At 37.6% G+C, this 26,070-nt stretch overlaps 6 protein-coding genes and 1 pseudogene across 9 annotated transcripts; 2 read left to right on the forward strand and 5 right to left on the reverse strand.

The window, feature by feature from the left end:
* The first annotated feature begins 352 nt into the window (after nt 1-352).
* LOC104751177 (uncharacterized) lies at nt 353-3,131 on the forward strand. Its single transcript, XM_087490195.1, has 4 exons — nt 353-2,100; nt 2,218-2,320; nt 2,417-2,596; nt 2,858-3,131. The coding sequence occupies exons 2-4, from the start codon at nt 2,279-2,281 to the stop codon at nt 2,969-2,971; spliced, it is 336 nt and encodes a 111-aa protein (XP_087346321.1). The 5' UTR covers nt 353-2,100; nt 2,218-2,278; the 3' UTR covers nt 2,972-3,131.
* A 6,139-nt stretch (nt 3,132-9,270) lies between these two features.
* On the forward strand, nt 9,271-11,508 carry LOC104751178 (organic cation/carnitine transporter 1). The gene is made up of 2 exons (XM_010473079.3): nt 9,271-10,042; nt 10,183-11,508. Exons 1-2 carry the CDS (start codon nt 9,604-9,606, stop codon nt 11,352-11,354), a joined length of 1,611 nt encoding a protein of 536 aa, XP_010471381.2. The 5' UTR covers nt 9,271-9,603; the 3' UTR covers nt 11,355-11,508.
* Nucleotides 11,509-11,558: 50 nt separating this feature from the next.
* LOC104751179 (nascent polypeptide-associated complex subunit beta) lies at nt 11,559-13,237 on the reverse strand. The gene is made up of 6 exons (XM_010473080.3): nt 13,054-13,237; nt 12,543-12,610; nt 12,289-12,437; nt 12,135-12,191; nt 12,013-12,051; nt 11,559-11,936 (listed from the first exon to the last, which is right to left on the reverse strand). Exons 2-6 carry the CDS (start codon nt 12,608-12,610, stop codon nt 11,755-11,757), a joined length of 495 nt encoding a protein of 164 aa, XP_010471382.1. The 5' UTR covers nt 13,054-13,237; the 3' UTR covers nt 11,559-11,754.
* A 218-nt stretch (nt 13,238-13,455) lies between these two features.
* On the reverse strand, nt 13,456-16,223 carry LOC104751180 (uncharacterized). The gene is made up of 4 exons (XM_087490196.1): nt 15,555-16,223; nt 15,235-15,459; nt 14,236-14,592; nt 13,456-14,140 (listed from the first exon to the last, which is right to left on the reverse strand). Exons 1-4 carry the CDS (start codon nt 16,044-16,046, stop codon nt 13,676-13,678), a joined length of 1,539 nt encoding a protein of 512 aa, XP_087346322.1. The 5' UTR covers nt 16,047-16,223; the 3' UTR covers nt 13,456-13,675.
* Nucleotides 16,224-16,352: 129 nt separating this feature from the next.
* LOC104751181 (GDP-L-fucose synthase 1) lies at nt 16,353-18,787 on the reverse strand. The gene is made up of 2 exons (XM_010473082.3): nt 17,692-18,787; nt 16,353-17,484 (listed from the first exon to the last, which is right to left on the reverse strand). Exons 1-2 carry the CDS (start codon nt 17,711-17,713, stop codon nt 16,532-16,534), a joined length of 975 nt encoding a protein of 324 aa, XP_010471384.1. The 5' UTR covers nt 17,714-18,787; the 3' UTR covers nt 16,353-16,531.
* Nucleotides 18,044-18,780, reverse strand: LOC104751182 (kunitz trypsin inhibitor 4 pseudogene; annotated as a pseudogene). Its single transcript, XR_015583633.1, has one exon. The product of XR_015583633.1 is annotated as a kunitz trypsin inhibitor 4 pseudogene (transcript).
* Nucleotides 18,788-22,946: 4,159 nt separating the features above from the next.
* LOC104751183 (serine carboxypeptidase-like 2) lies at nt 22,947-25,687 on the reverse strand. 3 transcript variants are annotated; one of them, XM_010473084.2, is made up of 13 exons: nt 25,379-25,687; nt 25,149-25,294; nt 24,995-25,071; nt 24,794-24,916; nt 24,587-24,689; nt 24,352-24,491; nt 24,149-24,235; nt 24,004-24,072; nt 23,847-23,918; nt 23,658-23,776; nt 23,457-23,570; nt 23,323-23,368; nt 22,947-23,237 (listed from the first exon to the last, which is right to left on the reverse strand). In XM_010473084.2, exons 1-13 carry the CDS (start codon nt 25,534-25,536, stop codon nt 23,157-23,159), a joined length of 1,335 nt encoding a protein of 444 aa, XP_010471386.2. In that variant the 5' UTR covers nt 25,537-25,687; the 3' UTR covers nt 22,947-23,156. The 3 variants fall into 3 exon arrangements, with proteins under 3 accessions (XP_010471386.2, XP_087346324.1, XP_087346323.1); XM_087490198.1 differs by having other exon boundaries at nt 22,947-23,233; nt 23,319-23,368; XM_087490197.1 differs by having other exon boundaries at nt 24,794-25,071; nt 25,379-25,641.
* Nucleotides 25,688-26,070: the final 383 nt, after the last annotated feature.

The raw sequence follows: 26,070 nt of genomic DNA on the forward strand, positions 1-26,070 counted from the left end.
ACTGTACCGACTAATCAAAAAAAATCTGTCATAAATTATGAAAGTGTGTGGTAACAACAACAATAAGTCTGTCGTAGAACAAAAAACTGTCACTAAAATTAAATTTGTCGTAACAAACTAAAAAAAAAACTGTCAAAACAAAAATATATGTAGTGGAAAAATCTATCTTAAATAATAAAATCTGATATTTTATGAGTTGTTTAGGTAATAAAACCCATAATTTGGGATCAATCTAGTTTTTTTCCCTAGTTTTAATGGAAAATAATATAAACTGTGTAGAAACTTGGAAGGACAAGTTAACCACCTAGGTAGAAACTACTGCGAATACCTTCTCCAAGATTGGTTAATTGATAAGTTATAAGATGAAAAAAAGGTTGAAGCTCCCGCGCGTGACCGCACGCGCGTCTCCCTTCTCTCTCCTCTTCTACGACACAAGGTTTTCATTGGCCGCCGGGGAGGGCTCCCCCTTTGTCTGCTTATCGTCTTTTTCTTATCTTTCCGTTGAGTTAAGGTCGGATCTGAGTTCTCCTCTTCTTCTGGGACTCTGGTTGGTGGTTGGCCGGAGGTTCAAGATCGTGCTGTGGCAAAGACAACCTCGACTTGTGGTGGGGTTGCTCTGACTTTGTTTCTCGAGGCTGGATTCTTCGTCGGAGGTATTCGTTGGTGTTGGAGTGGCGTTTACTCTGTGTGGCGGTTTGATTCCGGTGGCCTCGGGTTCAGATCTGGTCCCCTTCGAAGTAGTGGTGAGTTCTCTGTCCTCCTCGTCTCTTCGGTTAGGTTTGTGGTTTGAGCTTAAGTGGAAGGTGGTGGGACAATCGAGGAGGAGACTAGTCGAGCTATCCTCTCCGGCGGTACTGAGGCGGGGCGGAGCCGTGGCCGAAACGGGTGTAGTCCGGCTGGGATCGAGGTCGGTGCCGAGCCAAGTCCCTCTTGGAAGTGGGCAATAGAGGGAGTTAATTGGGAGTAGGCGACTAGCGAGCTGCCGTGCATCTTAATCGGTTTGGCTTCCGCGGCGGAAGTCGCCTCATGTTTCGGAGGGTTGTGCCGCGTGTGTAAGGAGGGGAGTTTGTCGTGTTCATGTTCCACGGCGCTCTAGACTTCGGGCGGTGCTGTTGGGAGATTTGTTCTCCTTGCCGTTGTCTCCCTCCTTCGCCGGATTGAGGATAGCTTAGACGCCGGTGATTGGAAGTTCCCGATGACGGGATGAAACCTGGCGGAGTTTGAAGAATTCTCCTTCTAGGGGGTTTCATCTTTAGTCGTGTAGGTTGTACCAGTTAACCGGGTTTGGCTGATTCCGAAATTGTATTCCACCCCTTTATTCCCGGTTCGGGTTGATGAAAAAAAAAAAGTTTTAAGATAATGAAGTGGATTTAATTCGTTAAGAGTTAAACTTAATACACTGTATGGTCTTCGCATAGGCGCATATACAGTATATAGCGTCTCCTTTTATACGTTAAGGGTCATTTACCTTTTTACCCCTTAACTGAAAAAGTGAGTCACATGTATAAAACAAACGAAACGAGTGAAGAAAAAAAAAAAAAGATTTGTGTTTCCTTCGTCTTCTTGCTCTATTTTTGATCTGAAAGTATTAAGTCGCATTCAATCTTGTCTCGCCAACGATGGAGAATGATCTCGTTGGTCAATTTTGTAAGGAAACCGGAGCAAATAGGATCACCGCACTCATGTACCTACGGAAGCAATTTAGATGAAGCTAAAGATGCTTTCTTCTCGGGAATCACAACAAAGATTGTGCGTACAGATCCACCGCATCGGGCACGCTTGGTGAGCCAACTTGATCTGCTCGTTCATTCATTTCAAACGATGGCGGCTGGTGAAGTAAGTAAAGAAGAGGCGACGGCTTATCTTGATTGAATGTAGTTGGGATTTGAAGAGAGCAGTAGCGAATTTCAAGAAATATCACGGTGGTCTCAAGCCAAAACCGCTACATCTCTGTCACAGTCCGAAGCACTCGTATGTTGGGACCTTAGCGGAGGAGGAAAGACTCGGAGATTCTCTTCCTTCACAATCCCAGTCTTCTTCTTCGGATTACGGAGGAGGAGGAGAAGATTCCTTGTACGAAGACCAAAGGAGCTCTTCCATGTAAAAATTAATTTCTGATCCTTGTCCATTATTATATTGGAAGATGCGTTAATGTGCTTGTTTTTTTAGGTTTTTCTCCGCTGACTATTTTGTTTTCTCTCGTCATTTGCACAACAGTGGTGACAACGCTGAGCTACTGGCCAATGCGAGGTTTACAGAAAAAGATGCCCTTGATGACATGATCCCTTTACCTATTCCTCAAATGTCTTCTCAAGAAAAGGTAGTATTAATCTTCTTTTCTCTTTATGCTCTCAGTTTATTGCATTCTGGTGCATTAGTTAAGTTTTTGACTTCCATATATACCATTTTGAATCAGTTGCCTAGTCTTGGTAGTCTTGATCAATGCTATTGGAATGTGGACCATCCCAAGAAGAAGTCGAAATTGCTGACGAGTATGCAGTCAGATGATGAGAAAACACCCACGGCTTCTCTTCCACTGATGGGATTACCTGTAGCTACTCCTCAAATTCAAATGACACCGACGTCTCAAGAGAAGGTAGTAAATCTTCTCTTTTCTCTCTGCACTATGAACTTCTCTGTTTAACTGTTTTCTCCAGTTTTGTTTGCTTAAAGGCTAAGCTCGTGATCACAACCTGACATATTGAGGATATTAGTTGCATAAGGAGTCAGTAAACAACCTATTATTCTCTTTTATGGTCTTTCTTTGTGTATATTGATGGAGTCTGATTCACTTGCTTGCTTTCTCAGTTTTATATTCTGGGCATTAATAAGTATTTTTGACTTCATACTATCTCAGGAAAAATTGGAGGGTAAGGCTGTTGTTGATCAAGGTACAACTATAGAGACATCCCTTGCTTCTCTGGTCTGCAAAGACAGGATTGTGGACCCTAAAGCTGCACACAAAGAGTAAAGATTGGTTCATAAAAACTGCTAGTGAGTACATCTTAGCAAACTGCTAGTGAGTACATATTAAAGATCGGTTCAAGAATTTGTTTCTATCCTTTTTGATATTAGCAAATTTGTTCTTCCTTTCGTTACACTCAACTGTAATTCATTCCCATTTCATTTCATACAAGTAGCAAATACCTTATATTGATTAAGACACAATCAGGTTAAGAAAAAAAAAAACTAAAAATTTAAGTGAATAATAATCAAAAGCTTCCGTTTTCGTATACCTAAAAACTGTTTTGCTTTAGCAATCGTCCACCTTATAATATAAACTTATTTCTCTACTCAACATTGCTTGGGTTGATCCACCTCACAACCAAGTTGATTTGTCATTTTTGTGATCGTTTTTGTCTTGTGAAAAAACTTTATTTATGCTCTTTACAGGTTTCGTTTGAATCAGTTGCAAGTCTTTTTTACATTGTAGCTTGGATATGATTTTGGGATCAAGATTTCTAATTTAATAATCCAATTAATGCCTATCCCCTCTTTAATATTTGGGAAGGACATGACTTATTTTTGGTAGACCATATAATAGTTATATGGGTCACTAGTTTGTTATAGAATTGACATATTAATAATTTAAGTATAACATTTGATAATCTATCGATATCTACGGGTCTACTTTGATTACTATTAGATCCTATATCGCTTATTTATTCAATTAGGCCCTGTTCTTCTAACAGTCACGCGATTCAAATCAGCGACTGAGGGCTAGACTGGTTCAAACGCTGCGGTTGCGGTTGCGGTTGCGGGAGATTGCGGAAGCGGGCGATTGCGGTTTCAAGCGTTATTAAGCGTTTTGAACGACTGGTTTAGCGGTTTAAAATTGGTGCGTTTGCGGGAGGTTTACGACTGGTTGACTAGCGGGTGTAATAGCGGTTGGAACATAATAAATGTGATATCTAATATATAAATGTTTAAAAACACCAAAATTTTTATTAAACTTGATTTATAATTAAAATTTATTAAAATAATAATTATTCCAAAAAAAAAATCATAGTGAAATACTTATTCCTTTATGCATTTGGATTTTCACCAAAAATTTAATCAAGTAATTTGATAAATGACAAAACATATGCTTAGATCGTAGATCTTTTCTCTTTTCTCTTAGATCGTGGGTCAGTAGTTGCATCGGTAGGAATGGTCAAGTGATAGTTGAGAAGGGTCACTGGTGATTGTTTTAATATTTTTCATAAATAATCTTATTTTCTTAAATTTTTGATGAAATATTATATTTATTTAGACTTTTTTGAACTTATGTGCGATGTGCCATTAAATTTACATCAAGTTTTCCGGGTTATTGTTAATTGGAATATTATTTTCTTTAATTGTTTATTTTATAATCTCTGTAGTCGTATCCGTACTTCATTTTCTCTCATCATCCCATCATTAATGAGTAAAATGGTTAGATAGAAAATATAACAAAAAAAAATTTCATTATCATTGATTTCTTTTAAGTTTTTTTACTAAAAAAAAAAAAAAAAAAAATTCCAACCGCAATCGCTCGCAACCGCAAACGCTTGCGGGAAGCAGCTTTTGGAATTCAGTGGTTTGGAGCGGTTGGAAGCGATTATGAGCGATTGGAAGCGATTTGTGTGATTGGTTCCAATCGTTAGCAACCGCTACCACCCGCAAACGCAGCGTTTGCGGGAGGTAGCGGGAGAACCAGTCAACACATGAGTTTTTTTTTCTTTTACATGTCAGTTTTGTAATTTTGAGTATTCAAAGGGGTATAATTACAAATTTAGCAAAATCCCCAACAATAATTTCTATGTTTGCGGTGAAGATGAAGATACAGTTTTACAGATCTGATCATGTCAATTTGATTTTCACAATCCAGCGACTGTCGCTACTTTTAAATTAAGCTTGAGTTGTGTTGCTGGTTTTTTTAGCGACTCTGAAATCTGTAAATTGAAGTCGCAGCGATCAAAAATTTAAGAGAGATGAAGAAAAGATGAAGAAAAGTAAAGGTAAATTTTTAATCTCAGCAGCTGTCGCTGCAATTCTCTCCCGAACAATGCCTTATTCATTATTAATGATTAATTATTAATAATAGCAATAGCAATGAATCCATTTTAAGCCTAATGGGGAATAATAATAGTATTTGAAGGAATAAAAGATGATATACACAAATGAAACAAAATATTTTAACTCGATAAATCTTCCGAGTTCGGTAACCCTAAACATAAAAACTGTGATTTTTGTTAAACTAAACAATATTTCGACCTTACCTACCAATATATACCCTACTTCTATGTACTGTTTAAAGAAATTTAACAAATTTAAATATCTCCTAATTTAAATTGAATTAACTCTGGAGATCCTTTCGACGGCCAAAAATATTTAAAATCAAAAATACCGCTTATACATAGTCTACACAATTTTTTACACGCAAACATATATATTTTTCTTCTTTATAAATTATGTATATGTTTGATAATTGGACTTCACAATTTCTGTTAATTTACTTAAGGGAAAAATCAAAATTATAAGAAATCTGCAGAAACTTTAAACCTTTTTACGCCATTATGATTTAAACCAGTTCTTTGAAGCAGCTCTAGTAGACTAGTACGGGTCATTTCATAACGCTTCTGCGTGTTCGATCATTATAAGACCTTAATTTGGGTGAAGCAAAAGACGCATGCATTGATAAACGGAATACATCATTCATTTAGTAGCATCTGTCACGGAATTGTTTCTTTCTCTTGCTCTCTGACTCTCTGTAACGTCAAGAAGTGGGTAAACATATAAATAAAGTTCTATTATGCAAAATGCGATTTCTTCTACTTTTCTTTTTAATGGATTTTAGAGTTAGACCTTGACCGGATTTCATCACAGATTACCTGGCCAGACCGGCTAATCCGGACCCGGTTGAATAAATTGGTAAAATATTTCATATCTTGGGTTCTTTTTTTTTTTTTTAATCTCCATTAATTATAAATCAGAGCTGGTAACTAAAAAAAAGATATAGAAAGGCATAGATTGCTTAGTATATCTCCATTTGCCCTTGTCTTTTACCTGTAAATTAAATGGAATTATATGTATTCCATATCCTGTAAATGGGATTATATTCCATAACCTCTAAATGGAATATATAAATGCTTATAACTAAAAATATTAAAAAAAGATATGCAAAAGCTTAGATTGCTAGTATTCCTCCCTTTGTCTTTTCACCTGTAAATGGAATTATATTCCATTACCTCTAAATGGAATATATAGAAATAGAATGTAATAACAATACAGTTGTACTTCAAAATTGACTATGTACTAAGAAAAAAGAGAAAACAAAAAAAAGAAGAGAAACTGACTACTCTTCATTTCTTTATAAATTCAATATTATTTTTCAAAATTTGTAAACTTTTTTTAAAAAATGTAAAATGGTCCGGCAAAACTGCATACAAAAAACGGTGTCAAATCAAAGTTTTCTCAAGTATAATTTTATAATTTTGTAACATAAGTATGAACTTACAGGTTAGTCAGTCAAAAAAAAAAATTTGGGATACAACTGCGAATGATGAGTTTTATTTGTTTACTTTTTAGGTTGTAATATTATTTAGGGTATAGAGATTGTAAACCAAGAGATAGTGTCTTTTATTTGTTTATAGAAGGATATATTAAGCTTGCCTAACTTTAACGGAGCATTTGGAGTGTTCCCACAACTCGTAATCCACTAATTATTGATCAACTACATATATAATCCACTAATTATTGATCAGCAACATATATATTAAATTATTTTATTTTAATCATTGTGGAAAATAATTGATAAGGAGATAGACAAAATGTAAATGGGTTAAGCATCGTTTGGCTGATTATTTGGTATGGTGTAGTAGTATATTGCATTAATGTCGTGTCGTTACTAGTTCTTCCACTAGTAATAGTCCTCGGGATGTTCCTCATTTTTGTGCTTCTTCTTTCATCTGATTCATGAAAAGCGAACCAAATTCTTTTCTTTCTTATGTCAATTTGCAACACAATGTGACGAGGTTCACTATCACACATAAGTATGCTTTGAATTATCTATTTTGTAATATTACATATTTTGTGAATTCTTGGACTACATAATTATACTTCTACTTCTTCTTTTTGTGCAACAATATACTTCTAGTACTCTATTCTAGATTTCTAACCGGAAAATGATGGTTTTCTTTTTCCTTGTCACCAATAATAATATCTTTTAATAAACGTCTAGTAGACCAAAATTCAAACTAATCCCGAAACATACGGGAAATCACCTTTAAAAAAAAAATTTGGCCATCAAAACACATGTAATGGCCAAAAACACAAATCGCAGTAATGTGGTTCGGAACTTCAATTCGGATAATAGTCTCTCAACATTTGGAAGGAACCCTTGATCGCACATAAATATATTTATTTGGTATAAAATAAACAAATTTGCTTAATTTTACGTTCTGATGTATACATTTCTTGTAATTCTAAATGATCTCACGAATTTGTTTTATCAGTTTTCCCTCTTAAATAATATGATTAGAGTATATAGTATAATATAAAAAGACCTATTGAAAACTATATAGACATACACATAACGATCCCTTAGAATCTGAGTAGAATATGCCATATAGCTATACACTTTTATGCTCATTTTTCCAGGATATATCATATATAAACATATAACAAATTCACACGCACTATATCACCAGATACAAGAAAAAAACACATGAAAAAAGGAGCTTTGGTTACGCATATTCCTCTAACATTATATCTTAATCAAGAAAAAAGTTTGTAGATAATAAAACTAAGTTAGAAGATTACACATTTATACTACACGTAATCACAAGTGCTAGCAATATCACCCAAGGAAACTTTATTAACACAAATAACTAATATTCACGTAAGGAAGATTCATGAACGATATGTTGTTGTCTAGGTGGAGTAATAAGTCCATAATATATACTTGTTAGATATCTTTTGTGTTTGTCTAAATGTTCGTATACAAACAAATATATGATTCTATCATGGAAAACGACCTTTGGAACCAAATTTGTATTCATCTCTATAGCTTGCCAAAAATTGCATAGATATGTAGGTCATATAGAGAGCTTCTATACCTAGGTTTTAAGGGAAAATAAAATTTCACATTCTAGAGAAAAGGAAAAAAACTAATTTATAAGAAAGGTAAAATAGATATAGCTGGTACATCATATATACGGAAATATACCAAGATATCATCTACGTATCAATATAGACCCCTCACCTCACGTAATGTCGTAATCCTACTATTTGTCCCACTTTCTTCATGGGCTCTCGAGATGATCGCACCTCTTTATTAAAGTAATATTTTACAATGCAATTATGCAACACCTTTTTTGCTTATATTTTTTTTACAATCTAAAATTCTAAATTGAAAACTTAAGTTGTTGCAGAGTCCATTAAATATGCAAACCGAACATAATTGACCGCTAAATTATAGTTTACGTAGTTACGTTTTCTATCTCTCATCTTAGAATTATATCATTCCATTTTTATCAGAGTTATTATAATTTTTTTATTTACCATATGGGGACTCAAATGAAAAATAATTGATCAAATTTTTGACTTTCATGATTGGCTTAAACTTCTCCACACTATTGTTAACTTTTGAAAAGAGAGATCCAGTATACATTAATCGTGGAACCGTATATTTATATTGTAAAAAGTGTACATGTAAGTATGCCATACGTAATCGTAACACCCAACTACTAATTACAGATGAATACGTTCTCTTACAAAAGGTTTCTTGCAAATTTTAAACTCAGCTAGAGTTTATTTATATATATATATATTATTCGGCCAAAAACCTGCAAAGCGAAACGAACTTTAATTTGAAATCACGATCATAACAATTTCTGACAAGTATCAAACCCCATCTGTGTGTTTACAATCCACATGCATTGGTTACACATCATATTACTCAATTTGTAATTTTAGCTATGTGTTGTCCTCATGCATCATAATTTTTGTTCTCTTTCTTTACTCATGCATCATGCATTCTAACCGTAAGTTTTGTCGTTTTTTAATTTTTAATTTTTTTTCAATATTTTTAAATTAGTGGGAACTAAAGAGTTACGTTTGTTGCAAAAAGAAAATGAGTTACATAGACAAAAAGATGAAAAAAAAGAAGAAGATGAAAGTAAAGTACGGAAAATAAAAGAAAAAAGAAGGCAAACGAGAGAGTTTGCTAAAAAAATGTAAAGTTTCTTTGTTGAACATAATTGAATTCAAAGTTATAAATGAACATGAGATTTAATAAACGTGTACCACAAACGCAACAAATAATATGCCTAGACACAGAATATAAGAAAAATTTAATTGTTTTTCTTTTTTTGGAAAAAGGTTTTGAAAATTTTAAATGTTTTTTTTTGGAACAAGGTTTTGAGAAATTTTATTGTTTATATATATACGAAAATTTTAATGACTAGTTATGCACCATCACTTTTGAATAGAAATTTTATTCGAGAGTGATAAATTGGATACAAAACCACTCCCCGACCATGAGTATATATATATGGCATATAATCAAGCAAACAAACATAAAATTCAAACAAAACAAAAAAAAATATTTCCACCTGAAACAACATAAACAAAACAAAAATAATGGAGCCTTCAAAACAAGAAGCTCCAAAGCTCATGGAGACATCACCAAACATATCAAATGATTCATCAGCATCCGAGAAAGGAGAAGCTACAAATCAACCAAACAGTAGGTACGCACTCACAGTTGACGAGGTGATCGAGCAACACATTGGCGCACTTGGCTTTGCTCAGATCGTGCATGTTCTCTTGGTCTCTGTCGCTTGGGTCTTCGATGCTCAGACAACTCTTGTTTCCATTTTCTCCGACGCTCAGCCCGCTGCGAGGATTCTTGCTACCGGCGCCATCGTGGAGGGAGCCGCGTTGTGTGGATTGTCCAGAGGAGAATGGGAATGGAACGGATCAACGAGTGACACTATTGTCTCTGAGTGGAATCTCATATGTCAACATAAGTTTCTTGTGGCTGTTCCCTCCACTCTATTCTTCATCGGATCTCTTTTCGGTAAGGATCCTAATTAGTAATAACATTGTATATTTATTAGTTTTAAAGTTTGGTATTTACGGTGTGGACAGTGTAACCATCTTTCCTGGTTTGGTAAGAGTTATTTACATTATCCTTTTCTTTTCTTTTTTTTTTAACAGGTTCTGGTGTTTATGGATATCTTGCTGACTCATGGTTTGGTCGAAAAAAGACACTATTACTCTCTTGTGTGTTAACATTTGTCACGGCCTTTGCCATCTCCTTTTCACCGAACGTTTGGGTTTACGCGTTCTTGCGTTTCGCCAACGGGTTTTTCAGATCTGGAATCGGGTCTTGTTGTATCGTACTGGCGACCGAGATCGTCGGTAAAAAATGGCGAGGTCAAGTAGGGCAATACGGTTTCTTCTTCTTCACGTTAGGTTTTCTATCTCTGCCACTAATGGCTTATTTGGAGAGGAAATCATGGAGGAATCTTTACAGAATCATATCCTTTCTTCCACTTGGATACGCGGTTTGTCTCTTGCCCTTTGCTTATGAGTCTCCTCGGTGGCTTCTTGTCAAGGGACGTAACAAAGAAGCCATGGTGATCTTGAAGAAACTCGCGAGGCGTAACGGGAAACAACTTCCCGCGGATCTAAGCCTAGTCGATCCAATTCCTGAGAGAAATGATCAAACTTCTTCATCAGAGAAGTTTTGGAAAACGAAATGGGCAGTGAAGAGAATCATATTGGTTATGATGGCTGGATTTGGCAGTGGTTTTGTTTATTACGGAATCCAACTAAATGCTGAGAATCTCAACTTCAATCTTTATCTAACTGTTGCTGTTAACGCTCTGATGGAGTTTCCAGCGGTTTTCATCGGAAGTTTCCTCCTCGGGGTCATGAACCGCCGTCCACTATTCTCGAACTCATCATACCTCGCTGGAGTCGCGTGCCTGCTCTGCGCGGTTCTCTCGCTTCACCGTGTGATCCGTGCGGTTTCTATTGCGAAATGGTTACAACTTGCAGTTGAGGCGGTCGGGTTCATGGCATCATCGACAGCGTACGACGTCATGTATGTCTACAGCGTAGAGCTGTTCCCGACGAACGTGAGGAACACTGCAGTATCGCTTTTGCGTCAGGCGTTTATGCTAGGAGCGTCTGCCGCACCGCTGCTAGTTGCGTTGGGAAGGGAAAGCGCTATGATGTCGTTTATCGTCTTTGGTGTTGCGTCTGTGCTGAGCGGTGTAGTGAGCATCTGGCTGAGAGAAACACGAAATGCTCCGCTTTACGAAACGCTAGCGCAGCAGGGGAACGCAGAAGAGATCGAAAACAAAACTGTCCTGATTACCTGATTGCATTGACAAGTGTTGTTGTTTCTATGGAATTTTTACATTCAATAATTGGGAATATGCATAATCTTTCAAATTTCCATTTAAATGTACGTTCCTGTTGATTTGTTCACCTCAAGAAATCGTTAATCAAAAACCAAGATTTGTGTTGCAAAAAGTGTTTGAAGAGACAGAACCTAGTAGTAAGTAACTCATTTGAACAGGTGGTAAACAAAAAGCGATCTGACCTTAATAAAAGGAAAATTGCTGTTCGGACCAAAAAGCATCAAGTGATAATAAAGCCGAGTCTGTCTGTTGGGAAGCATTTGAGAAAACAAGAATCTGACAGTGCTCAAAAAAGGTAGAGCGACAAACATTTTATGATGGGTTTTGCAGGTGAGCTCTTCTTCTTCTTCTTCCTCCTCTAAGAAGCAGCAGCTTTAGGTGCCTCTTCAGCAGCAGGAGTCTCGAAAGTCTCTCCCACTACAAGATCTGGGACATCATCATCATCCTCTTCTTGGATAGTTGCTGGGACATCACCTGCACCTGGAGCCTGTTTCTGGAATTGCTCTGCTAGCTTCTTCAGGTTGTCCAAGTTATCCGGTCCTGAGATTATCAAAGCAAACTGTCAACTTCAGAGATCATTGGTTTGGAAAACGATTTTAAAGAGAAATGTGCATACCAAGTTGGCTGATAATCTGAGGAAGAATATCTTGCAACTCTGCAGGAAAATTCAAATTCAGAGATTAGATCATGCATAAACCGAAAAGAGTATTGGATCATTGAAGTAGATACAAGACTTACTTTTAGTCTGTGGTGTACCGCTCACAACCCATGTGTTAGCAGCAATGGAAGCTTGAACTGTAATAGAAACAGAGAGATAATGATCATTAATAAATTGAAGGTTTTACCAAGTCCAGAGATATATAAAGCTAAAAAAAAGTTTTGGATTTTTTACCTTTAGGGTTAATGAACTGAATCACTACATCATCCTTAAAGATGTTAACTTCTTCAATGGCGGGAATTGAATTCACTCCAACTCTCTTAAGAGTGCTCTGGAGCCTCTTGTCATCGGTTGTGGTGGTCTTGTGAACAGCCTTCTTCTTTCTGAAATGAGAGAATCAAAATATGTTAAAGAGAAGAACATCAAACATACATATGGCAACAAAAAAAAAACAATTTCACAAAGAAAAGACTTGTTAGTAGACATACCTTCTTACTGTGCCCTTTCCGCCAGTGCGGACAGTGTTAGCCATCTTCATCAACTTTTCCCTATTCATCTGTGTACCCAAAACACATAAAGCTAAATCCATTTAGCCCAAAATGTTATCTAAGACGTTTGCATTACTACACTCAATAACTAATACTTCCATCAGATTAAAAAAAAAACAATCAGTTTTAGGATTGAATACACTAAGATTAGAACACAGTGAACTAAAGAAGAACAAAGCTCGTGTTTTTACAATGAGCTTAACCTAAAGTTTCAATTTTTTTTTCAATCGATTTAAGTATCCAATACAGAAACTACTACTAACTTACTAAACAGTTGATGAAAACTATCTAATCAATAACAAAACACAGAATATCTAATCAATGAAGAGCTATATATGAATCAAGAAGACAAAAAAGAAATTGATCTTGAACCTTCGGCTAAATCAGATGGAACCAATCGAAGATAACTTCGAAACGAAAAAGTAATAAAGATTTATTGAAGTGAGTTTACCTTGATAACTGGATTTCTAGGGTTCTTCCTTGGTCGAAAGGGTATAAAGAAGAAGATAAGGGAAGAGAGTGAGAACGAGAGAGAAGAGAGAAAGATCCAAGCGGCGCTGGAGGGTTTTGCTTTGCCCTTTAAGTAAAAATGCTGTGTGTTGTGTTGTGTAGTGTGTGCAGCCAATCTTAACTTTAACACACTATACTATTATTTAATAATCGTCATCCAAAGGCCCGGAGATCTATTTTCTGGACCATGGGCCTCAATTTCTGGCCCATTTCAGATTCCAAATATATAATTTTTTTTCCTTTGTCGTTAAATGCGATAGTTATTGGAACTTGCAATACTTTAAGCAGTGTTTACAACTAGTCACACTACACACATACAGAGAGGTTTCTGCAAAATTCAAGCTGCAAAACTTAACAATAAAGTTTCATTCTTATAAACTCTTGTAGCTCATCAATAAGAAGATCAATCCCAATCTCTAAACAAAATCGAGGGATTTTCATTTTTCCATACAAAGGCTTTATCAGGTAACAAACAAAAAACAACTCTAGTTCCTTTACTTCTCCAGCTGAGAAATCATGATACTTGTTACCGAATTCAATGGAGACATTTCTCTAATCTTCCATCAAGCTTGGACCTCGAGGAAGAGCTTAAGTTTCTGCAGCAACATGTCGTTTGTTCCAAAAGGTGGTTTCTTGCTTCCGATCCAATCTCTACCAAGAAGTCCGGCTTTGTCGCTGTTAATCATTTCGTGGCGGAATGTAGACAGAATCTGGTATATCGATATCTTCAAAACATCCGTGGCTGCATACGCGTAGGAGTACATTGCGCCAATACTCCTTTTGATGGGTTTAACATCTTTTCTGACCATACTCGAGGTCGCCCATTTGATACTAGCAGGCCCCATCAGTTGTTGAGGCGATTGAAGATTAGTCTTCTTCCCCATAAATGTTTCAATAGCTAGCAAAAGTGATAGAAGCGTCGAGACAACATCAGTGTTCCCACCAGATAATTGTGCTACTCCAAGCCTGTCTTCCTTGTGAGAGATTGAAGTCAGAGATGCAGATGTTTGAGCACACCATGCATAAAGCTGCAAATACCACACGTAGAGCAGACATAATTTGGTTACAGCTACCTGACGATATTATCACATACAAAAGGGCTTAAATCTGAACTGCGCTTTACCTGGAAAGACTTAAGTGATTCCCCAAATTTTGGGTCGATATATGACTCGGTTGGTGGTGTTTCAATACACGTGTGGTCTAGCCCAGAAGATAAGTTGCAGGAAAGCTCTTCCAAAGGCCTCAAGCAGAGAGTGATTACTCTTTTGTAAGTCTCGGTGGACTCCTCAAAAAAGGCAGCACGACGCCATGTGTCGACATTATTCTGAGACACCATGTAGAGATCAAGGTATGCAAGAGAGTGCTCAAGGGAACCTGGAGTACTCCCTTCTAAAGCAGTAAGAAGAGGTTCGCTTGGATTCGTTTCTGCTGCAGCAGATCCTTTTGGAGGAGCAAAACTGAACCGTTTAGTGTGCAGAACCTGGAAAAGAAAACCACAATTGTAACTAACTTCTTTTGTATTTAGAACCTGGAAAAAGCAGCTAAAGTTTATGCTTCCTTGATTCAGTGAGAAGTGACACACAAAACAAAAACTCAGAGATGATTCTTCGTAGTGTTTATTGCAGGATAAGCTATCCAGGGAATGTAAACAAGTTGATGAATAAATTCCTTGTCTCCCTCAACAATGGTCAAAGTAGTAGGACATACAAAAAGGCATATACACGTATCATGTATGCATATTCATACAACTTTCTATTAGTTTACAAAATACAACTATAGACTGAAAAGGATAGGCAGCAAGTGTTTGGCCTGGACATGGGCTTCCAAAGTAGAAATTGCTTAGCATGAAAACACAGAGAATAAAGGAAACTAGATCCAAGAAATATCACTGCAACATTTGATGGCAAACATAGCTAACTTATCGTTGCTTTTCAGTTTCTTTCTCAGTTAAGTTTTGTATCGGTCAAGTGAGAGTGAGTTCTAACTCTTCTACAGTCTAAAGTTCACTTAAAAAGTTACGGGGAACTTGACAGACTAAACACCATCCCACCAATCTAAACGGATATATCACCAACCAATCACATCAATCGATTCAAAATCATCAAATAAAAACTTAACTAACCTTATGTATATGGTGAGTGATTTCCCAAGAGAGAATCAGGCAGAAACTGCCGGCATAAGATAAGACCTGCTCACCCAAGAATCTCGATACAGACACAAGCCCACCCGACCAGTCTAGGAGAAACAATAGCATTATGGTTGACAAAACATAAAGCACACCCGATAGCTTCAGAGCTTGTGTTACAGCACAAGGAAGCCCAATCTTGAAGCTAAAGAACGGTGGACGCTGTTTAGAAAAAAAAAAAAAAACACAAGTAAGAATCAGCCAAAGATACAAAATTGATAAAACTTTCCACGAATCAAGAAGCAAAGTCACAAAACCTGAATAATCGGAAACTCCAAAACCCATCGCTGCTTAAATACGAAAAGGACGGCGTAGAGTAACCCAGTCACAAATCCCCTAAACCCTATTCTTCCAATCGCTCCATATGAATCATTAGACAAGCAAAACACAGCGGTGGAGCAGAATCCAGCGAGGGAAGTAGCGCAGACGAAGAGAACGATGCGCAAGGACACTCGAGCACGGCGGCGGAACTCGGGATCCGAGAGATTACGGAGAAGGCCGACAGCGAATCGGAAAGGGGAAAGCGGAGAATCTGGAGTCGGAGAAGAGAGGAGAGCTAATGAGACGGAGAAGAGAAGCTGTGAGGTTTGGAAGACGAGGAAAGTGAAGAAAAAGGAGATGATTGAAGTGGTTGTGAAGAGGAAAAGGTTGAAGAAGAAGAAGATAGCTGATGAAGGTATCGACTGCCAAATGAGAAAAGCTACGAAGCGGTTGCTCACTACCGTCTCCGGCACCGGAGGAGAAGGCATTTCGCCGGCGATTTGTTCTTTTTTTTCCCCGTGTTTTAGATTTGATTACAATTAATTTGAAATGAGTTTCGTATCGGAAACTTGAGCGGGGCTCTGAACTCAAGAGAGAGACGAAGGGGACGCTTAGGGCTTGAGCTCTGTTTGGATCACTATTTTAATTTTTCACGTTTGAATCGCGGTGCGTTTTGTTCACGCTATCTTTAAATAAGGCTTTTGTTAGCCCATTGGGCCTACATTCATTATCTGTCATTTTGTTCTATTATTACGTGTCTAGAGCGTTGCAGCTTGCGAGGGTAAACCAAATTATAGTTGTGAACAAAATTGTATCGATACGCAAATCTTAATCTCGGACAATGTAAATTCCTCAGTCAATGTAGATAAAAAGCGATTTCTTGAATCTCTCAAAAAAGGTAAACCACAATGTGGTGATAAGCAGATGATTTACCTGAGTGAGACTCATAGTTATATGTATGAGAAAAGATTACTTACTGGCTGTTGCACACATTCTTCAAATACCAATCATAAGTCTGGAGAAGACCATCTCTGAGAGAAACCTTTGGTGTCCAACCCAAAGATGCGAGCTTTGAGCTGTCCATCAGTTTTCTCGGCGTCCCATCTGGCTTAGTGCAATCCCATCCGAGCTTCCCTTCAAAGCCAACAACCTCTTTCACCAGCTCAGCCAGCTCTTTGATGGTCACTTCTTGACCACTACCAATGTTGACATGCTCCAACCCGCTGTACCGATCCAGCAAGAAAACACAAGCATCAGCCAAATCATCAACGTGCAAGAACTCCCTCAACGGACTACCAGAGCCCCACACCACAACTTCCTCTGCTCCATTCACTTTCGCCTCGTGAAACCTCCTCATGAGAGCAGGAAGCACATGCGAATTCTCCGGGTGGAAATTGTCATTCTGACCATAGAGATTAGTTGGCATTCCAGAGATTGCATCCCATCCGTGCTGAATCCGATAAGCCTGACAAGTCTTGATACCAGCGATCTTAGCAATAGCATACCACTCATTAGTTGGTTCAAGCGGTGCGGTTAACAAAGCAGACTCAGGAATCGGCTGCGGAGCAAATTTAGGGTAAATGCAGGAAGATCCAAGGAAGAGAAGCTTCTTCACGCCGTGCTCATAAGCAGAGTGGATCACATTGGTCTGAATCTGGAGATTGACACCAATGAAATCAGCAGGGTAAGTGTTGTTAGCGTGAATCCCACCAACTTTAGCAGCTGCTAGGATTACATAAACTGGCTTCTCCTGAGCAAAGAAGGATTCAACATCAGCTTGACGAGTGAGATCCAGCTCAGCGTGTGTTCGAAGAACGAGATTGGTGAATCCAAGCTCCTGAAGCTTGCGGACTATGGCAGATCCAACCAAACCACGATGACCCGCGACGTAGATTTTGGCGGATTTGTCACACATCGACGAAACATCTGCACAATTCAAAAACAACCGCTGCGAAATTAAAGACTAGGGTTTTGGCGAAATTTAATCAGTAATCACTGTACGTTGGCCGTTACACTTTCACTTCCATAACAAAATCACTCGTAGATTCCATCATACAAATGTCGACGACATACGAAAGGTTCAATTCAGATTTGCAACTGGGAAAGCTTAAGAAGTAAGAAAGAAGGATGTACCTGAGCTGATCGATTCCGCCATTTTCGTTAGAGAGACAAAGGCTAAAAGATTTGACAATGGAAGAATCTGAGAGATCGGGTGGACGATTATTTTGGTCACCACGAAAAACTTTTTTTTTTAGGTCCAGAGATTTATGAAACCGTTGACTGTTACTGATAAAACCGTAAATTCCAATTTGCACTGTGCCAACTCACGGCCCAAAAGAGGCCCATCTGTTTGAATAGCTAACCGTTTTGATTGATGTATTAAACCGACATATTCCGTTTCGTACCCAGTTCCAATCGTTGACCACGAAATTTTATTACATACCTTGTGATGATGATATTGTGACGTGAATATTAAGCTACTGACTAGAAAAACAAGAGATAAGATTTTTCATTCGTTTTCAGGAAAACAGAGAGGTTTTATTATTAGTATTACTATTAGTCAAAGTAAAGATTGAGACTTGTCCTCTGTCACATTCACATAGTCTTGGACGAAACTTCGGTCACGTTAGCTTTCTTGAACATAACCAAGAACGGCTCATCCCTTAAAGCCAAACGCCTAACGCCTAGTTCATCCTCGAATATCCCGATATCGCTGCATTTTGGACAGCCAGAGTCACAAGTGCTAGGACAGAACACAAACTTATACGCATCATCTCCAGATTTCTCTATCTTGAAGAAACTCTTGGACGAGTCCTGTCTGAACCCTTCTGGTTTAAGACCAGCCACAATGAAGTATTGCTTCCTCTCCTCGTCGAACTCACCCACCCGCCAGTAGGTTGACTGGAAGCATATCGTGGCTTCGACGTCTGTTTGGATGTTGAGGTCCTGTGATTCGGGAACGAACGCAACTCTAGGCCTCCAGTTTGAGAATTTTACGGGATTGCCTTCATCGACTTCTTGCGATTCCTGCACGATATCGAGAGGACATAGCTCGCCACCGCGGCCTGATAGAGTCAAGCCGCCGCCTCGGCCACGGATGACTGGGAGAACGTAGTAACTACCGCGGAATATGATGTTTCCGTCGATATCGAGAACCGCACCATAAGCGTTCGTAGCCAGCACTGCGGTTAAGGCAAGAACGAAGCAAAACGTAGGATTCATGGGTTTGGTAGTTTTTTTGTGATGATTATAGCCAATTAATGGTTATTTTTGTGGATGAAGAAGATATGGGGTTTATGTGATACTTATTTATAGAAACACACTATAGCCAATGGTGACTAGGCAAGGCGGCTTTCGATTGTTAGTGTATGCTTTAGCTTGTAAACTTTAAACTCTAAATATTTTTTATGATTTTTTTTTTAGCGTTACTACACATTGAGAAGATGATCATGATCATATTTTCCAACATTCTACACACGTTTCTTCGATTTGTGTATTATTATTTTGTTTAAGCTCAGTTTTGTCAAAGTTTTTAACTAATTATATTTGGAGTTGGACAAATCTTTTTTTTAAAAAGCTTTTCTGCGTACTCACTACGTACGGATAAGACATTCGGACCAACACCAAGTAATTGACCAACGTGTAGAGCTTGTCTACTCTACCTAGAGCTATAATAAAACTACGCTCTTAGTTTTAGAGTCGAGATCACTGTGTCGCGGCGTGCGGAATTTGGATCTTGAAATTTTTATTGTTAATGTACGAGAATTCTAGTTTAATTTAGTATGTTTTCAATTTTTGCCGTTCCTAACAACTTACAATTCCATAATTTTTTCAAACGATTATATTTCGTCCGATGGTTTTAACTACATTATCTATCAGATATAGAAATGTTGCAAAGAATGCAAACCAAGATTCGTTTATGCTTTTTCAGTGTTTATTGCAGTTCAATTTGATTAAACCAACCAAAACGGACACGTAGTCGAAATTAATGATAATGCTTTGATTCTAATCCATACATGTCTTTATCTCGGTAGATATTCAATTTACAATTTCAATTTTATAGTGTATAAGGATAAACACCAGGAATTTAACATTTGATTTCAATGTGGTAGACGCCAAAGTATACGCTCGTGTGATAAAAAATAATTCTTTCTCGATATTGGCAACTTTAATTTCTCGAAAATATGATCTTATAAAAAAAATATATGTTTTCTATAAGTAGAGTAGCACAAGAAATCCAGAAGCAGAATCCCGGAAACTAACACAAAATCATAGAGTTATATAGTATTCATTACAATAAACATAAACATTCTTCTAATGAAGTTAACATCATAAACATTGATTTTTCGTTGTTTATTAGTGCCCAGAATTGCTACGTTCGCCCTAGTTTCCCTTTTCTCTTTGGTACAACCATCGAGATCTGCTCCCCCGACGGCATCGAGTTTGATCGGCGTTGCTGGGACTTGGTTTCTTCCTCTCCACGGCCTCTTTCTCTCCTGTAGTCTACTCGTCTCTAGTTTCAGATCTATCGGCAGCCTGTCGAGATTCCAGATCTCGTCTCCGCCCTAGCAACAGCTTCAACCACCTACTCCGACTCCGTATCTGGGTACTCCTCTCGGTGAATCCATCACATCGAGTTCCCACCCCGTGTTCCTGCTCGAGAGACCCATCAGTATTCCTCTAGGCCCGGTTCTCGTCCGTCTCACCACCCCATTAAGCCGTCAAATTTATCACCTTACCGCTCCTTGGATCCAGATCCTCTCACCAAGTTCTTTACTTGGCTGCGTTCGGACGGAAGCTCTGTTTTGACGTCAGCACCGGTGAAACGTTTGACAAAGAAAACCTCCTCCTTGGTGACCTCTGCTTCTCTCTCGAGAACTCTTTGTCCCATGTTATCTCTCCACTCTTATTCTCAAACCCTGGAAGATATTTTAGGATGGATAAACTATAAGTCATCCCTGACCTGGAAAAGCCTTAGAATCGCTAGTTTTAATCTCTTAGCAAACCTATATCGTGTAATGTCTTTGTATCCTGCTTGGTCAAGACGAGTTCCACTCGATAGCAGATCCCTAGATATCTCGATTGTGTTTGAATCTTCCTTGCGTCAAGGCCAATTAAAGAGCTTGTTTTGGAGTCTTGCAACGCTGTTCATAGATAATGCTTCTGACCTACCATTCGGTTTATCCCTATTGCTTGCTCTCCCTGACCTCCTAGCATACGTATTACCAATAGCTCCACTATTTCAGTGTCAACTTTGGTCAGTAACCACCCTTCGGCCCATTACCAAAAACAATGAACCACGTTCTCATCACCTAAAGCTCAGCTCTGTTGGTGAGAGATCTAAGTCAAATTCAACTCCTTTAGCACCTTTTTTCCCTGCTTGGTCAAGACGAGGTTCCCTCGGTAGCAGAACATTGGTTTCTTCAGAGTTGCTTGATAGATTTCTTTGTCGAGGTCAGTTTATTCACCCTGTCCGGATGCTTGTTCTGTACAGCCATAGTTATGAATCTGAACCGACAGCTTACTTGAACCCTACACCTAAACCCTTTAATCCCCTATACCATCTACAACCATTAAATAGAATGCTTGGGTCTGTTGACACTTTCGAGGACCAAATTGATTACAAGCTTTGTGTGGATTTCATTTACCTCCATTGCCATGTGAGGGATGACCCACCTGCTCTGTTACGGCTTGACTCCCATTCTCTACGACTCCCGGTTATAGCTTCATCTAGAAACCTGAGGCTTGTTCCTAAATGCTTGAAGGACTTTGATCCCATGCTCCTGAACCCCCTCATGTTGGCGACAAACCCCACAAGCGTTCCCCTGTGGAACAACCTTTCACTCTGCTCAAACGCATTATCTGCTAGAGCCATTTATGATCACCCGCTGGTCAAGGATTTCGTGAAGCCTCACTTCGAATACGAATCCACTTTGGATCCAATAAACTTCTCAAAGATTGTAAAACTTTGCCAGTTTGAAAATCCTTTTGTTAAGCTCATGGAGCCTTTATCTTTAACTTTCTATGGCTACTCTGAATCATTTTGTAAGAACACACTCTTTATTGGGATTTAATTTGAATGAAAGTTCTTGTTTGCCAAAAAAAAAAAAACATTGATTTTTTCTTCAACAGTTTTTACTATTACAATATCTGCATGGATCACGTTTTATCATTTGTAGAAATTTTGTCTTGTTAGATCATTGACTTTTTATACATGTGGTTGTTTAAATGTTTCTATCTATAAACACCAAAAAGGCAGAGACAAATTAATGTTTAATTTCCATTTATTTTGAATCTTAAACTAGAGAAGAAATATTAAAAGAAACAGAGGAAATGTGTTTTATTCCAAATTTGATGAACAAAGAGAAACAGAGTAACACAGTGAGAGTTATTTATTAGCAGTCTAATTAAGTTATGACTGAATTTAGTAATCTTTTTCTCTCTCAGATAGACATAGTCTTGGTCTTGGAGGAGATCTCTGGGCCTCTGACACATTTGCTTTCTTGAACATAACCAAGAATGGCTTATTGTCACTCCTCTTGGTTAAAGCCAAACGTCGGACGCCATTTTCATCCACATATATCCCGACATCGTAGCATCCTTTAGGACCACTAGGACAAAACGCAAACTGGTAAAAATGGTCGTAAACATGCTGGATCTGGAAGAAACTCAGCAACGACTCTTCTTCTGGCTTCGGACCAGCCGTCACGCGAAACTTGGCCTTCGTATCAACCCACCAGTAGGTTGTTTGGACGCAGATCGTGGCTTTAACGTCCGTCTCGATGTTGAAATATCTCAGTACACATAGATTAATATACGAATTTGATTTAAACGTTCTATGAAAGAAAAGATAATCCAAGTAAATATCAGTTTTTATCGGTTCAATCTAGGTTTGACCAGTATTAATTTGAGCACTCTGATCGCAATTTGATTAACCGTTGATCGTGGTCCTGGTCGCCTGGTCCATATACATGGCATGCTTATTCTATTAACTTTTGTAAATTAAATCAACGTTAAACACGAGATACCGAGTCAACCTATAATGTAAGTAAAATAAAAGCAAATCAAATCAAGTAGTTTCATTCGAGTAAGGTATGCCAGGATTAGAAAAATCGAGTAATGGATTTTTACATATAGTGAATTGTCATCTCTTTTTATTTCATTTATATTGGACATTAAAATTAAGCAGTTGTACTGTACATGACCTTGTCACTTTGAGAGTTGAGAAGATATGATCATCACTTTGAGAGTTGTTATTTTTTTTGTTTTTTTTTTAAGTTGGATTTCCGCTAAATAACCATCCAACTTTTTTTCCAAATTATATTTTGAAGTAATTGGTTAATCTAATCTTAAAACGGAAAAATAATTTTTAAATTAGACCTCTCTCAAAAAAAAAAAAATCAATATTTTATTTATAGATTATATATGTATTTTTTTTTTTTTGTGTGTGTGTAAAGAATTTAACTTCTTTTAAAGAAGTGAAATGCAGATGTAGCAAAGCTTGAAAAGCATGTTGACCCTTGCTTACAAACTTATTTAATATACAATTATGACTTTTAGAATGTGTAGAACGGTAGAACCATATAGACTCTGTTCTTTTATAGAGGTTGGCCATTGATCCACCTTTGGAACATGATAAATGTTTCATCTGGTTTATACTCTGGTGTGTGTCCACCTCCCTATAATCAAAACCCACAGCTCTCAATACAAGTTAAAACCGCAACAAAAATGTTTTGTACGGAAAAGGATAGAAGAAAGACTTGCTTTGATAGTAGCAAATGTCATTTTATTTGCATAAGTCCTTGTGTATCTGTCAAGTAAAGAATCAAGAGTAAATTTTACAGTGAGACTCATAAATAAGAGAACCTATTCTTGAAAGAATCGATCGGATTATATACCCCCCGATTTGATATTTGATCATCCATGGCCTCCAATCATCAATGACGGAATAGTTAAGAGATCTTATCCAAGCCTGAGTTGCAAGGAAAGGTACCTCCAAATCGTGATCACCACTATTCACCAAAAACCGCATAAATTTTTTTCTACTAGTTATATATCTTGGTAGGGACAAAAGATCAGTCAAAGGGTTGAACTCTGACCTGAAGATGAGAGAACGATAACCACTGATGCTGTTATTCACATGGTAAGGTATGCTACTTTTAATGTCATTAGTGTAAGGCATACCGAAATAACATCGTACCCATTCCCCTATACTCTCCTGTAATCATAAATCCTCCTATAAGAATGAAATTGTTTCCTTACCAAGAACCCTTAAAATAACTTTGTACCTTATTGATTTGAAGAGCTTCCCGCACAGCAGCGTCATTGGCCCAGTGGGTAGTTAGAAAATACCGATAAATCTACAAAAACAACTTTGTTGTATAAACAAAAAGTCACAAATAGTTTAACGGTTAACAGAAGACAAGATATATATGGATTACTTACATAGCAATTTGGAGTTTCAGTTTCGCACAATGGATATAATATAAATGATCGGTATAATCTGCTTATACACTAGAAGAAAAATAACCAAAAAAAAGTGATGATCATACACACACAACACCTAAAATTGTTCGATTGAATGTGTAACCTTCTTATATTCTTCAATGAGTTTCAAGCATTCTGTGTTATGTGGATCAACGTGACCATAGTCTCCTTTGCAGACTCTCTTCAAAGACTGCGATCGAACAAAAGCAAATGCATGTCATGAATGAGGAAGAACAAGAAACAAAAGCAAATGTCATGAATGAGGAAGAGCAAGAAACAAAAGAAAATGTCATGTTCCATATATACCTCGTAGAGTTCATCAGAGATCAGGGCCATTCCATGAGCAAATGGAATGCGGTGGTTATAATCAACTGTATAGTCAGTTACCGGGTTGCCGAGCACATAGCCCTGGAGGTTTATTGGAGGATTGCAGCATTGATAGTTTCCTACATCATCATCATCAAGTTTGTTCTGTTACAATAATTATACTGATTGAGGAAAAGGCATTGGAAAAAATTATATTATGAAACCATATGCATACCTTTTGAGATTTCTTGAACGGTAGCTGGAACAACCATACCGGAATAAGAATCTCCGGCGACATAGAAAGGGTTGGAGGAAAACTCTTGATGCTTGCCTAGCCACTGTACGGCAACAATAACAGAAGAAAAGGCTCCTAAAATGTCTATTTTGGCAATGACCGTTTGGTATCAAGGAGAGGAGACTATTAAGTTTGACATTAATCTACCTTCTGCAAAAACTCATGGATCCGTTTGGCTTCTCCTGAGTCACTGGGTTTATTAAACTGTGTGGTTCTTGAATAGGAGAAGCCAGTTCCAACAGGTTGATCCAAGAATATAATGCTCGAGGTCTGAGGAAGATGAATCAAGAATATATATTGAGTTTTGTGACTATCCATGAATATGAGTGAATACACAGTTTTGTTTACCTTTGTCCATGAATATGTAGTAGAGACCAAAGAAGGGAGAGTTCCGTTGTAAACATCAAGCTTCATCTTCAGAGGCCCTGCTTATACCCATATAATTAAAACGAGTAATCCTTGATGCAAAAGAGAAGGAGTTAATGGATATTTTTGATTTAACCATTCTCATAAAGAAGGCCAGAGATGGAAGAGCAGCCAGGTCCACCACTTAGCCAGAGAAGAAGAGGGTCCTCTTCTGGATTCCTCTCAGATTTGATGAAGTAGTAGAACAGTTGCAGTTCCTCTTCCTTACCGATACCAATATACCTTCATTCACAAGAAAACAGTAACCTACTGAGTTTTAAAACTCAGAACGCGGATTAAATCAGATGATGAGAGAAAACAACAAACCCGGTTTCAAGCTCAAAGGGAAGAGGGCCCTCAAAACCAGGAAGAAACTTGACGGTAGAGGCAGATTCAGCATTCTGCTGCTGATTCAAGAAGACAAGGTGAAGAAGAAGCACAAGCAACGACTTCAGAACAGAGGAAATGTAGTTGTTGTTTGCCATTTCCTAATTCAATTTCTAATTTAGCAGAGCCCCTTTACCATGATTATTGTATCTCTTTATACTAGGACCCAAAAAAAGTCGCTTACCAACTCTCAATCTTCTAATTTGGGTTCATCACCATCGTTGTCACCTTAATCCTCATCCCTCACACGGTGTAATAATAAATTAATAAATGTTAAAACGGAATACAAAATTACTCAATAATTGTCCTTGTTTTCGCCTTCATAAAAATCTAACTATACTATAATAGTAGTATTTATTTAAACATTTTTTGTGTGTGTTGACAATATTAACTTATGATCTATAATCGCATACCAGATATCTTCGATGATATGATTCCAACCAAGCAAATCAATTACCCCCCTAACATTATATGTTATATAGAATTTTTTTGTTGTTCTGGACAGCATAGTTTTACATATTTGAGGTTTTCTTAATCTTTTTTTTATTAGCATCCATTCAATTTAAGCTTAGATTGTTAGATTATTCAATTTCCTTGGTTTTTGTTATGAACTTTTTTTTAATCAGTAAATC

The sequence above is a fragment of the Camelina sativa genome, chromosome 16, assembly GCF_030686135.1.
Source record: "Camelina sativa cultivar CO46 ecotype springtype chromosome 16, ASM3068613v1".
In the NCBI taxonomy this organism is placed as follows: domain Eukaryota; kingdom Viridiplantae; phylum Streptophyta; class Magnoliopsida; order Brassicales; family Brassicaceae; genus Camelina; species Camelina sativa.

Coding starts and splice junctions, on each gene's coding strand:
- LOC104751177 (XM_087490195.1), top strand. CDS start 2,279: ATGATCCCTTTACCTATTCCTCAAATGTCTTCTCAAGAAAAG. Junction 2,321..2,416: donor AAATGTCTTCTCAAGAAAAG/GTAGTATTAATC, acceptor ATTTTGAATCAG/TTGCCTAGTCTTGGTAGTCT. Junction 2,597..2,857: donor CACCGACGTCTCAAGAGAAG/GTAGTAAATCTT, acceptor ATACTATCTCAG/GAAAAATTGGAGGGTAAGGC.
- LOC104751178 (XM_010473079.3), top strand. CDS start 9,604: ATGGAGCCTTCAAAACAAGAAGCTCCAAAGCTCATGGAGACATCACCA. Junction 10,043..10,182: donor CTTCATCGGATCTCTTTTCG/GTAAGGATCCTA, acceptor TTTTTTTAACAG/GTTCTGGTGTTTATGGATAT.
- LOC104751179 (XM_010473080.3), bottom strand. CDS start 12,610: ATGAATAGGGAAAAGTTGATGAAGATGGCTAACACTGTCCGCACTGGC. Junction 12,192..12,288: donor TCAGTTCATTAACCCTAAAG/GTAAAAAATCCA, acceptor TTTCTATTACAG/TTCAAGCTTCCATTGCTGCT. Junction 12,052..12,134: donor CGGTACACCACAGACTAAAA/GTAAGTCTTGTA, acceptor ATTTTCCTGCAG/AGTTGCAAGATATTCTTCCT.
- LOC104751180 (XM_087490196.1), bottom strand. CDS start 16,046: ATGCCTTCTCCTCCGGTGCCGGAGACGGTAGTGAGCAACCGCTTCGTA. Junction 15,460..15,554: donor TGGAGTTTCCGATTATTCAG/GTTTTGTGACTT, acceptor TTTTCTAAACAG/CGTCCACCGTTCTTTAGCTT. Junction 14,141..14,235: donor AATCACTTAAGTCTTTCCAG/GTAAAGCGCAGT, acceptor TGGTATTTGCAG/CTTTATGCATGGTGTGCTCA.
- LOC104751181 (XM_010473082.3), bottom strand. CDS start 17,713: ATGGCGGAATCGATCAGCTCAG. Junction 17,485..17,691: donor GGCGGAATCGATCAGCTCAG/GTACATCCTTCT, acceptor TGAATTGTGCAG/ATGTTTCGTCGATGTGTGAC.
- LOC104751183 (XM_087490197.1), bottom strand. CDS start 25,536: ATGGCAAACAACAACTACATTTCCTCTGTTCTGAAGTCGTTGCTTGTG. Junction 23,777..23,846: donor AAGCTCTTCAAATCAATAAG/GTACAAAGTTAT, acceptor TTATGATTACAG/GAGAGTATAGGGGAATGGGT. Junction 23,571..23,657: donor TATCGTTCTCTCATCTTCAG/GTCAGAGTTCAA, acceptor TTTGGTGAATAG/TGGTGATCACGATTTGGAGG.